The sequence below is a fragment of the Anguilla anguilla genome, chromosome 6 (assembly GCF_013347855.1).
Source record: "Anguilla anguilla isolate fAngAng1 chromosome 6, fAngAng1.pri, whole genome shotgun sequence".
NCBI lineage: Eukaryota > Metazoa > Chordata > Actinopteri > Anguilliformes > Anguillidae > Anguilla > Anguilla anguilla.
In genome coordinates this window covers 21,059,935-21,072,774 of record NC_049206.1, presented here as the reverse complement: position 1 = coordinate 21,072,774, position 12,840 = coordinate 21,059,935, and the positions used below count along the sequence as shown (strand labels likewise).

Sequence of the window (12,840 nt, the reverse complement as noted above, 5' to 3'; positions counted from 1 at the left end):
GTAGCTTTTTACTGAATTGTGCAATGCTCATCTCAAAGGCCAAAAGATAAAACCATATTTCCAGCGCTAAATGGATTATATATTACTTTAGATCAGGGTAATATTTGGACAACCTAGACCTTAATAAACATGTTCATCCAGGATGTGACCAAAATGACTTTCAAAGCTCCTGATATAGGCACATACATGCAAAAGCATATGTAAATTCATATAAGCACATGAACTTGCAGAAAAGATTAAAAATGAGCCATTTTATTCTAAGCAGATGTACATGTTCAAATGAGCAAACAAATATCCAAACTAGGTAATAAACTACTAACTACTAATATAATAAACTACTTTAAATATATAACATTTTAACCAATAATTATCTTATGTACAAACATCTGAACAAATCTGTCTAACATCTTCATAACCTATTTGAGGACACGGTTGTCCATCATTTTAGTGGATGTGCGTCATGCCCACATCCTTTTATGTAACAAAACAGCTCTTACTGTGCATACATGAGAAAACCAAGCAGCTACTTAATAGGTGTCTCTACATATTCAGAAGCGATGAATTCTAACACTACTTTCTGTTCCCTGTGTTAAAAGAGGACAAGTGTTTCTAAAAGCACTTTCTCTTCAGCAGTTACAAGTATCTACCAGAAGGATGCAAACCCAGTGGTACTCAGTCTTGCCCTTGGAGAGGCCCAGAAGGTGTAAAAGCTTTTCTTTGCACTCAGCACATCTGATCAAAAAAACTATTGATCACGCAGTTGCAGTTAACTCACCTGGTTTCTTGGATATGAACTGGTAGTTCAATTTCAGGTGGGCAAAAACTGAGCTGTGGCAAGGGCAAGTGTGAATTCCACCAATTTGTCTATTGATGGTCCTTAACTCAAGGGTTTAATACCCTAAGCAATAAAATAAAATAAAAAAATTAAAGAAAAACTTAGTTATACACAAACAACCAAATAAAATAAATGATATGATATTAAATATATTGTATTCAGTTGAGATTTTAAAGTTATTGTATTGTCCTCTACAGCAGGAGTTGGTATTGGTCTTTTGGAGGCCATGTTGTTTACCAACACAAGGAGATTTACATTTAACCAATCAGTAGCACATCTGTTGGATGGGCTGCCAATCATAAGCGAACAGAACTACAGCTCGCATGTTTAAAAATGGCACACTTTACTTTCTAAAATATATATATTTTCCTATATATATTTTCTACAAATTTGGCAAAAGTAAATGTACGCGAGTCTTTGTTGTCTTAAAAAGTCTTTAAAGCAAGCTTGCTTGGTGCATGTCCAGATTCTCGGAATGACTCTATGGTGCGTGGCAGAGATGGATACAGTCACAGGTGGTAAATGAGATGGTGTGGGAAGTGTGACACTTTTAAAACACCGTAACGATTTCCATGCAGTCAAAAGACTGCTCTCGGGTGTGTCATGTGATATTAAATCCCTAGGTCTCAAGATACCACAGCAGGCTAAACCCTTACTTAGAGAAGGAGGGATGAAGTCTGAGTTTCCCTCACATCAAGGCTCAATAACAACTTCTCTGTTTAATCAAGCATCTCTAGTTTGTCTGCACCGACTAAGCATAAATTGCAGTCCTCCAGAATGACGAATCTGTAGCTCAGCTGGTCAACAGCAGAGTGAAAAGCAGCAGCAGCTGGCAGAACATGCTTCAGAGGGCAAATGTGCTCTGTCCTCATTGGCTGTAGCCAAGATGGGCATTTATGATAGGGCAATCCAAATTATAAATAAAAACAGTCACGTGACTCAATTTCTTTGTTTTGCTCTCTTCAACAGAAGAGTGCTGTCGCTTCGTGCCACGGGTAACATGCGACAGCTCCGCCGCCGTCTCCTCGGTAAAGAGACACGCCACTCCAGCAGTTGTCCTGGGAGGGGGCGGGGCGGGGCTCAGCTCTCAGCATCGGACGAGTCGGTTACGTCCATCAGGCGCGTCTGCTTCTTGCGGACGTTCCAGTGGAGACACTCGGCCAGGCTCTCGAACCAGTCATACACCAGGTCGTGGCAACAGATGGAAGGCACCGGATAGCAGGATGTGGTGATTTTAATACTACATTTGAACCGTGTGTGTGTGTGCGTGTGTGTGTGTGAGTGTGCGTGCGTGTTCGTGTGTGCGTGTTGGTGTGTGCGTGTGTGTGAATGAGTGTGATACAGGGGAAGAAAGAGACAGGAGGACACATTCAAATTAAACACTTGTTCTTAACGCTACAGCCCAGATCTAATCCTGGATCCAATCTGGTCCTGACTGTTTCTGCAATTCCCACAGGGCAAAATAAAATCACTTAAGTCCACCAGAGAGAAAAACAATGCAACCGGGCTCATTAATTCTAGGTTAGCTAGGCAGCAATGTGGGTCTATTAATGCTTGGATACCGTTGCCCAGGGACCAGGGTGCCACTGGGTGTGCGTTTACCTGTCACCATGCTGGATCTCCTGTCTCTTTCTCCCATCAAAAGACACCCACGCCGTGTTCCGTGCATCTGGGGACAGTGTTATCTGCAGAAAGAAGGAAATGCGCCCACAAATTTGTCACAAGTCTTCGTCACCATTGCGGTTTGCAGTGAGGGAGGCAATATTAGCAAATACAAGATCCTTGCAAAGACTATTTTCCATCAGTTGAATGTTCCAGTGCTAATGAGATCACACACTAATCCACTGTTCACAAGCCCTCAACAAGATGACAGCCTTATCATCCCCTTTCACAATGTTCCTACAGTTAGTTTTCCAGAAATAAAATCAAGCGCCAACTGATTTTAAAGACCTAAAGCAACCACACCCCCCAAAAAAAATCTCGGGTACTCCCTCACCATGAGCTCCACACCGGCGGGCACCACGATGGGTCGGAAGGATAGAGAGTGCGGGCAGATGGGGGTCACCATGATGGCGGGGACGTTGGGGTGGATCATGGAGGCTCCGGCAGCCGCGGCGTAAGCAGTGCTACCCGTGGGAGTGGACACTATCACACCTGGGCAGGAGAGGGGACGTACTCAGGGGAACAGGACAGGACTGAGAGGCACGGCTGCATTGCAGACAGAAAGGAAGCATCCTTTCGAGGCAGAGCTGAATACCTTCCACCATCTTAAGTATCATCCTGAACGGAAAGTCGGACGAAATTGGTCTTTTTCAGGTGTCTGAATTTAAAAAGATCCGAGTGACATATTCTTGCAGAATAGGCCATATGACAGTGAGCATTTACATCACAAAATCCTAAAATTATCTCATTTTGTTATGATTATCATAATTTTTTAAAACTGTTTTTAATGTTATTAATACCCAATATTGTAATACAATACCTTGAATACTTTGTTTTGTCAATAAAACTGTAATTTTTATCCAAGTTATGTATTTTCTATACATTTACAAAATGTTCAACAAAAATATATTTTTGTAATAATATGAGTGTGTATTTTGACCACTAGTTATTAGTTAAGTTTGATTTTGATGCAGTTTCAGGAACTGAAGTATCTAGCTAGCTAGCTTGCTTACTAGAGCTACTTCTGAATTTATCATCATGACACTGGACTCACATCAGAGTCTGCTGCAAATAAGCATCCTTATAGGCAAACTACTTTAGAAGAATACCATCTAGGGGATCTAGGTACATACAAGATGGGGTGTGTACATTCTGTTTACTGCACAGATACTAAAACAACATCCACCATCACACGCTTGTCCTATGGACATTTTAATCAAAAACAAAGAGTGAGATAGAACTGCTTAAGAAATTGTTGTGAGCACTGACACCCGTAACACCATTTTATTTTCACAAGCCCAACAAACAAAAAAACACGTGCAATCTCACCGTCCCCCTGCACGGAGGTGATCAACCGGCCGTCCAGGTAAAGGTCAACATTGGACAGGTAGGAAGAAGGGCCTCTGTCCACCACCACCTCATTCAGCACCTGGGGGGTCAAAAGGTCAGCTGATTTGAGCTTCAGACTGCTAAAGGCAAACACGAACAGTTAAAAAAACCAACTGCAACAAGTCACACTTACAACATGCAATATTGACCAATGCCAAATGAACACGTTTTTTTACAAGAATGGTTATGGTTGACCAGTGTTTATTTTTGTATTATATTCAGTAGAGTATAGTATAGTATATTTTATTTTAGACAATTTTTTTGTTTATTAATAACAAAAATAAACACTGGTTAATGTTTTCAGCCAAAGGTGAGGACTGCATGTGGTTTGTCTCTTTTCTTTGCTTTTTTTTTTTTGGTAAATTGACCTTGAATCTGTGGCAGAAATATCAGAGTACATTTTGTCCTGTACAGACTCCACAAAATGACGACATCATCTCCATAGCAACAGACTCAACAAATCCGTAATACATGTTTTTGTTCGCGGTTTTTTTGTAATGTCCATTCACGCCTTGGTTTGTTATGACTGTCTCTAAGGAAATAGTAATGGGAGTGGGAATGCCATCTGTCAACTGGAGCATGAAAAAGAGGTTTGATGACATCATTCAAAAGTCTGGGAATCCGAAGCAAACTGAAAACATGAATTTGATGCACATTGCCTATTTCAATATGACGCAGAAATGTGGCCTGTTCCACTCCAAGGGTAGAGGGGTGTCTGGTGTGAAGTTTGCCTTTAATTTAAGTTTAATAATAATTTGACAACTGGGAGACTTGGTACATCCCTGTTCTGAATCAATAAAACAAGTCACTGTGAAAAGTGAACAGAGACTTGTTCAAACATTGATCTGCTCGCGTAAGAAATGAAGGCAGTTGCAGGTTTGAGAGTTCACGCGCGGTGGCCTTTGCCCGCATGCACAGGTTGCATGATTCGCACGCGTGCAGGTCATGTGACTATCACCTGCAGCTGCAGCGTGACCTTGCCCGCCTCGCTGTCCTGGTGGCTCTGACAGACGCCGTTCTCCTCTCCGTAGCGCGGCACCCCCGTCCTCTGGAACATCTCCTTCACCACTTTCACTTTCAAGCGGCTGCGCAGCGTTATGGCCGCGTTCCCTGCAACGCAAGCGCACGCGTAAAACCGTTACACATACATCTCCCCTCGATTTGATCACAGAATGCTTATACAACCTGTTACGTACTCCATTTCACGCAAACACTTTGCTTTCCATTGCCAGTGCTTTTAAAAAAAATATAAACGTCCCTACACACAATACTGAATGCTGTCATATTAATGAAAAGGCTTCCGTTTTCACAAAAGGGCTTTTATGTACCTTTTGTGCAAAGGGATTTTTTAATGTTCAGATGAAACTGTGCCATATGCATGTGTGAAGGAGTGGCCCTTCACTAGCTTAACAGTTGTTTAATTGACTGAATTTGATTTTAATTGTATTTATTGTTTAACTGATTATTTCATTGTTTAATTTGTTAATTTGAGAGAACTGAAAACCAGGTGCAACTGATTGGCTCAACTATTTAAGTGTCTGTCAGCAGGGACAGGAGGAGGGAAGGTGAGCCACTACTATCTTTTGTACTGTTGGTGCTTTTAAAATAAATTATTAGTCTTTTGTGGCCACAATGCGACAAAACCGCTGTGAACCGCTCGTTTCCTGTGGGGCGGGCTGTCCTCGCTCTCTTCCTGTCTTGTGACTGCTGTCGTCGTGTTTTCCTCAGTAACGGTTGGGGAACCGGGCTCGCAGCTCCAGGGTTTTGGGTTCAGTTCCCTGGAGCTGCACTGTCGCTATGCCCTCAAGCTAGGCACTGAACCTTAACAGCTTCAATAACTACCCAGCCGTATTAATTAACTATACGTGAACAGGTTATAAGCTGAATAAGTTGCTCGGGATAACAGGGTCAGGGCACGTCAAATTCCTGGGAATGTAACGAAATGTACATTTACTTTAGCTTTTTTTAATTGTTTGCTTCGAATCTCTGCAGTTTCTCATTCCTCGTAGCGTCCAGCAGGTGGCAGTGCTGGTCGCATCAAACTGAGCGCGACGGAGAAGGGTTAGCGCGGCGCTATGAGACGTGGAAACACTGAGCTCAGGGAGCGCACGCGCTCTCCCCCTCGCGCCGAACCGCACCTTCGAAAACTTTGGCCACCTCCGTCTTGTAGGACTCGAACTTGAACGGCGTCAGGAAGCCCAGGGAGCCGAGGTGGAACGCCATGACGGGAGGGACGCTGGCCTGGGCGGGGAGAAAAACACGTCACTGCCAAAACAAAACTTCTTCAAGGCAGTGAGACCAAATGGATAAAAGCCACTCCATAAACACACAGTCTTTAATAACCTTTAAAATGGGAAAGCTAAACCACTCACATTCCATGAGATATCCAGTTTGACTTAGCATAGGTTAGGTCAGAATAATGTTCACTGTGTGTACTGGACTGTGTTCTTGGCTATGAATAACTGTACAAAATGAGTATTGTACCTTATCGAACCTGCGTTTTGTAGTTGTTCCAATGATCTTGATATGCACTTTTGTACATCGCTTTGGATAAAAGCGTCTGCTAAATAAATGTAAAGATATTCCCACTGGTGGGTTTTTTATTAGTTCTGCAAACTGGTGTCACATGACGTGAGGGACAGAGCAACCGTCTCCGTGTGAGCGAGGATGGAGTGGGCGGCGGCCTTCGCGCCGGTGCGTCTGAGCCAGCGCGGCCGGCGTACCTGGAACAGCGAGGAGGCGTACAGCAGGGTTCCGTCCCCCCCGAGGCAGATTATGAGGTCGACGCAGTCCGAGATGTCATCGTAACCTGGGAAACGAGACAGCGGCAGCCACAAGACGGCGAGAGAGAGAGACAGAGAGAGAGAGAGAGAGAGAGCGTGCAGTCAGTTCTCCCACAGGAAACCACCAGGCAGCAGCCGCAGAAGACTCCGCACCTCTGGGTCATAGCGGATGACGGCTTTGCAGCCGGCGAGCAATCCGGCGAACGGCAGCCATTTGCATGAGCGCGGCAGATCGGAGGCTGCCTGCCGCTCGCTCGCAGCTCTCTGACGGCGCGGGTGAAAGGGCCGATCGGCAAGCCAGCGCTACCTTCTTTGAACGTGCACAGCTGGCTCCGGATGGAACTGAAACCCTCGTCCTTCAAGAGGGCCGCTTCCTCCACCGCCTTCTTCTCCACATAGACCACCAGCTGCTTCTCCTACAAAGGAGAGATAAGAGGGGGGGAGATGGTGAATAAAACAGAAGAAGAAGAAATGTTGAGGCACACTGCTTATACACTTTACCTGGCATAAGGCATAAGAATAATTCCATCCCTATTATATACAATTTTGTATAAGTCAAATCAATGTCGAACATCAGCTAATGTTCCATTATGGGCCATGTGGTCCACCAAGGCTGAATGTAAACACCATTATTTCTCTTGCCATGTCACTGTCTCTACAACACATCCAAGCATGTATTTTTCTTATGCACACTTCATCCTGTGTATTCTAGCCATTTTGTTTGGCCACAATGACACCGAATGCTGAAAACCACTTCCTTTTCTTCCACTTCCTGTTTGTGAAAAGCCACAAAACATTCATGTGAAACATGTGAAAGCATAGGCCAATCTCTAAAAGTCAAAACAGCAAAAACGGCAACATTAATCTTTACTTGGGTTCACAACTGAAAACAAACAAAACGTGAAGTATTAAGCATAATTCGGCCAAACAGCATCTTCCATCGCAGACACGAAGTATTCTATTGACCTGCGGTTTACACAGAGCACACATCTGGGTTAGAGAGAGATTACAAAGACAGAATGGATTAAAAGGGCAATCGAACACCAGGTATGAAATGGATACGGTGAAATGCAGCCTACGCTACCGTAACTGAAATGATTCATTTACAGTAATGCAAGATGTCATTGTAGGACGAAGGGAAATGCAGCAGTCACCTTGAGGTTCATACCACTATTGCATTTCAGGTCTTTGACAGATCTGAAATGCAACAGCCCACTTGGGATTCAGTTCTCCATCGCGAAATGCATTATTCCCGAAGTGACCTCGACTGGACCGACTCGTTTCATCTGATGTCAAAGTGCAATTTCCGAGACCGGTGACTTCCAGCAAAAGACCACACGTCTCCGCGGAAACCACGTTTGGCTTCGCAACTCCTGTTTGGGTTTTCACTGTTCTGACCCAGAAAACCTGTGAAAAGTACGAATGTGCCTTCGCCCCAGCAGCACCAATTTTTCCTCCCCTACAGTCATTCAGATAAAGACACACATGCGCTCACGCATCAGTTAGTCACACACTTAGAGCTCTGTTTTCCGCCCGGCCAAACGGTATTTTCGCCATGTATTTTGACGCCTGAGCGGTCTGGTAATTTTGTGACGCGCCACGCCCCTAGGTGGGGGGGGGGGGGGGGGGGGGCGTAGCCGCTGCTGGGGGTGTGTCAGTCAATATCGCATGCCGCAGTGCAATTCTGGCAGCTCGCTGGAATTTTCGGGACGGCCCAGTCTGTCATTTGCGCCATTCGCCACCCGCCTGCCCGGACCACGTCTATGACCATATGGTGCAGGCCAGCGTTTGGCAGATTGGCAATTTCGGGGTTTCGCCATACAGTGCCTGCATATTTCACAGTCCATTCAAAAGGCAATCAACGGTTTTCATGGATCATATGCTGTCCAATTTGACTTTGATATAAATCCCAAAAGTAGGAAAAATGCATTTATTGTTAATTGTTTAAAAAAAATTGTAATTCCTGTATTTACTTCTACTTTTAATTGTTTACAGCTGTTCTTAGACTACATTGTGGTCCTGTATTTTGTTCTTTTTCTTACACCCGTCTGCAATGAGAAGAATGACAATAAACAAAACCTGAACAATTTTTTCATTTTAATATCGACATAACGTAAAAAAATGTAGAGATAATTAGCATTTGTGTGAAAGGAGTAATAATAATTACAAATTCCTACATGTATTAGTTTATACCAACTAGGTACGCCACAGTGCTTTCCACCCTGTGCAGCTCGCCAGTGGTCCTGGAAATACCAACATTCACAGGCCACGCCCAGTGGGTCACAGACCGCACCACTGACTGCGCCCATGCGCCATGCGCCATTGATTTCGGCAAATAGGGCCCTTTGAGACACAGACACACAGACACACACACACAGACAGACACACACACACACACACACACAGACAGACAGACAGACAGACAGACAGACAGACAGACAGACAGACAGACAGACAGACAGACAGACAGACAGACAGACAGACAGACAGACAGACACACACACGCACACGCACACGCACACGCACACGCACACGCACACGCACACGCACACGCACACGCACACGCACACGCACACGCACACACACACGCACACACACACGCACACACACACACACACACACCCTCCAGTCACGTTACAGCTACAGATGAGTATAAAGTAGAACTTCTGAGACTCGAAGATATCAAGAGTGGAGATCATAGAGATGTCTGAATTGTTCATTCATTTAAAAGTGCCATCAACATTCTTCAATTTTAAGAATTCAAACTGGAATAAATGTTCCTGCATTCAATGCTCAATATTACTTCAGCGATATATTTTTAAATGAGCTAATCTAATGTGTACAAGCGCATCCAGGAGCAACAAACCCACCTACCCCACACGCGCGTGCGCGCACACACACACAAACACGTGTGCACGCCTACACACTCGCACACAGGCGTATCAGTGCTGTAAAGGAGCGGGCACGGAGGGTACCTGGATCAGAAACCTGCAGAGCTCTTTAAAGGGCTCCAGCAGGGTCTCATCACGGATCTTCCTGATCACCAGCACATTGACCGGTGGCTTGTTCCAGGTCAGGCGCTGGCTGGCCGGGTCCTGGATGTGCCTGAGGTAACACCACGTAACCCTTCAGTCCGAGCGAGTTAAGACTGCACCTCGCTAGCAGCAGAAACTCTCCACTAACTTGTTACTATGTTCTATCATTAAACAGCACACATTTTTTTCAATCAAGGCACTTCTAAGGCAAACCAACATTAACAACCTAGCCGCTTGTTACTTCTGTCACTTTGCCCATTTACTCGCACGCAAGTAAACATAAGTAATTAAAACAAATGGGAACTCAGGAGTCAACAGTAAATTTTTGAGCAGCAGACACGAATAAGGTCCAAACTCCAAGTTCTGAGTCATTGTTTTACCAGTTTTTCCATTCCCCCTTGGACGGATAGAGGACAGGCATTCTGAGCGGAGAGAAAGCAACTGTTGCAGTTGGTGCACCGGTCTGGGCCTGTGGAGAGCAGTTCAGTGGCCTATGTCCACACCATAGCCTGTGGTGTGACCAGGGCGACTGCTCTTGACTTACAGACAGCCAATCGGAGCATGGGAGACCTTTCCTTTCCCTTATCTTATCTGCATGATTCGCCTTATGCAATCAGGGTTTAGCACTACTGTGGAAATAAAATGGGCAAAGGGGAATCTTCCTGAAAGACAAATATTTTCCCACATTATCTTACATGACTGAGGTTGGGTTCGGAAGAATGCAGGCTTTGGGTCCAAAATGAGTTTCTGGATATGGTCCATGTAGAAAGTGTCCTCGCCTATAACGACATAAAATCAAAGAGTCATAGATTCTCAAGTTACTGTATTTCCAAAGCTCTCTGAGGATGTTGAGTTTTACAGACACGCCTGATACCTTTGAAAAGGCCTGCCACAAACTGTGCTCCTTATCAGATACAACAGATTAATTAACGATTAGTGGTGCTATTACACTTCTCATTCAGACAACTGAGAGGTTTTGTCTGCCATAGCCCATGTCAGTAAACATTCGGTAATGTCATGTGAGCAAATATTTTATGACTGTCACGGCTACCTGCACCTGTCCCATCTCTTTGGAGAGCTCTCTGCACTTTCCATTGTCGAGGCCGCAGATTCTGAGTGTTCCGGTTGCCCTGGTAACTGCTGCTGAAGCAGGTGTTCTTGATCATTTGGCCGCCTCTTTACGTCCCGACGTTTCCTAGGCGACTTCCCTTGGCGTTCCCTCCTCTTGGGGGGGCGCTCTGCCTCAGTCAGGCAGGCATCTGCCTCTGTGTGTTTCGGGGTAGGCCGCACCTCCATCTCCTCTAAACCTTCCATCCTGCAGGCTGAACTACAAGTGCACATGATATTCAAGCCAAATTTAACCACTTTGCTAGCTAAATTCCCTACATTACTAACTATATGGAACAGAAACATCCATCACATCGCTTAATAACTAAAGATGCAACTTCTGTAAGTAGAAAAAAACACAACACAAACAAATGACATTCAAATAATTCCATTTAAAAGCCTGACAAGCCAGTTCAAAAGGTGTCACACTTACAATGCATTTTCCAAGTCCAGAATACATATAAGCAACATGCATAAAAATGACTTCACGCAAATATAGAGTATTTGTATCACGTGCAACGTGGCTGCCACCTATGTGACCTAACATGTCTGATGCAATGGTTCCCTTGGAGAAAACATTTAGAAAGTTTTTGCAAAGTTTTAGGGTTAAACAAGCATTCATTCAACCACTGTCAAAAAAACAGGTCAAATGCATTATGGGGAATACTAGAGGCTCATTGCAACAACACTGAATGCTCCACTGACTATTCATTTACAATGGACACCCTTGCGGCAATTTAATTATTAACTGAGCCGATTAAGGTACCACAATGAGGTATCTTGAAGCACCGTGAAGCCACTTTCTTCACAAATTGTACTCTACAGATGACAGAGGAGATTTATAAGGGCTGAGTGTGGTGCAGACCTTACTATATAGAAGGGTTGTGATGCAGACATAACTAATGCTTTAGAGAAACTTGTAAGTTCGACAACCCATTCGAAATTTAGATAGCAAAGACACATCTCGAAATAATAACTTCTACCAAGTGTACCTAAGGGGCTCGTTTTATTTCTTATTTTTGGTAATGGCTCAGTGAAAGCGTGGTTTTAAGCCAAATCATGGCATGCCCGTTATGTATGTCAAGTTTCATTTCAGTAGAGCGAAAGGAAGTCAGCAGCGGAAAATTGGGAATCAAGAAAAAAAACAATACTAAGAATAACACTAGGCTTCCGGACTTTCGTAATTACTTTCACAATTCATAATTCCATCATTTTCTTCAGCAGAATTTCTGTTGAAGAAAGTGGTCCTTGTTTTCATTTCCAAAACATTAGCTAATAGTGCACAAGGTGGCGTATGTTTCGCTTGTTTATTTCTGAAAAACCAACATATAGTCTATCAAACCGAAAGACTGATTCCAATGTGGAGAAGCAATACACAACCAAAACAACCATAATGATAGCTGTCGATAGCATGCAGAATGGGGAACGGACAAAAATCTCGAAGGCCAGCTAGCTTGTTGTCGCCGGTCAACAATGCACATCACTCTTCATCCGTAATCTAATACTTTTAATTTAGTCAAACATACGTTTAAACACAATTCGGTAAAACGACAGAATAAAACAGCAAGACAAGATTACTATTGCTAAGTAGTTAGCTACCTTTTTAAAATGACACCCGCGGTCGCTCTTGCAACACCAGCTAGCTCACTCATCTGATCTCCAGCAGGACTAAACGGGTGTAAGGGACACGAAAATGTGATTGGACAGTGGCAGAGGAAAGAAATACAGATGAGATTGTCATTGGTTCGATGTAACAATATACGTCACGACGGTGGTATAAGGACCTACCAGTAGTCAGTAGGAGGGCATTGAATGCAGGAACAGTAGCCGTCTCTTCCACAGAACTGTACGCGGTCTCTACCTTGCTCCCCTCGTGCCCCGTCACGTGACCCGTCAATATCAGTGAGGGCGGGGTGTTCTGCTCAAATGAAATCGGAATTTTGGATAATTGCATGTTAAAAAGATATTTAATAATGACTTAAGCTTGTCAGCTTTTTATGGGCCACGTGTTCAAACAACTCACTATAAT

The 12,840-nt window shown here is 44.1% G+C and overlaps 1 protein-coding gene across 3 annotated transcripts; it reads right to left on the bottom strand.

Moving 5' to 3' along the window:
- Positions 1–231: 231 nt before the first annotated feature.
- nadkb (NAD kinase b) lies at positions 232–12,674 on the bottom strand. Of its 3 annotated transcripts, none has more exons than XM_035423362.1 (13): positions 12,600–12,674; positions 12,411–12,479; positions 10,756–11,031; positions 10,400–10,483; positions 9,645–9,774; positions 6,977–7,085; positions 6,610–6,695; positions 6,025–6,127; positions 4,845–4,996; positions 3,827–3,926; positions 2,832–2,989; positions 2,438–2,520; positions 232–2,075 (listed from the first exon to the last, which is right to left on the bottom strand). In XM_035423362.1, the coding sequence occupies exons 2-13, from the start codon at positions 12,461–12,463 to the stop codon at positions 1,916–1,918; spliced, it is 1,494 nt and encodes a 497-aa protein (XP_035279253.1). In that variant the 5' UTR covers positions 12,464–12,479; positions 12,600–12,674; the 3' UTR covers positions 232–1,915. The 3 variants fall into 3 exon arrangements, with proteins under 3 accessions (XP_035279253.1, XP_035279254.1, XP_035279255.1); XM_035423363.1 differs by having other exon boundaries at positions 10,762–11,031; XM_035423364.1 differs by lacking the exons at positions 10,400–10,483; positions 10,756–11,031; positions 12,411–12,479; positions 12,600–12,674 and adding an exon at positions 10,085–10,267.
- Between the last annotated feature and the right edge of the window lie 166 nt (positions 12,675–12,840).

What these genes read in the sequence shown, in the direction of transcription:
- nadkb (XM_035423362.1), bottom strand. Translation starts at nt 12,463, where the DNA reads ATGAGTGAGCTAGCTGGTGTTGCAAGAGCGACCGCGGGTGTCATTTTA. An exon ending in CCGAACCCAACCTCAGTCAT is followed by an intron (nt 9,775 to 10,399) that starts GTAAGATAATGT and finishes GTGTTACCTCAG; the next exon opens with GCACATCCAGGACCCGGCCA. An exon ending in CCGCCGGTGTGGAGCTCATG is followed by an intron (nt 2,521 to 2,831) that starts GTGAGGGAGTAC and finishes TTCTTTCTGCAG; the next exon opens with ATAACACTGTCCCCAGATGC.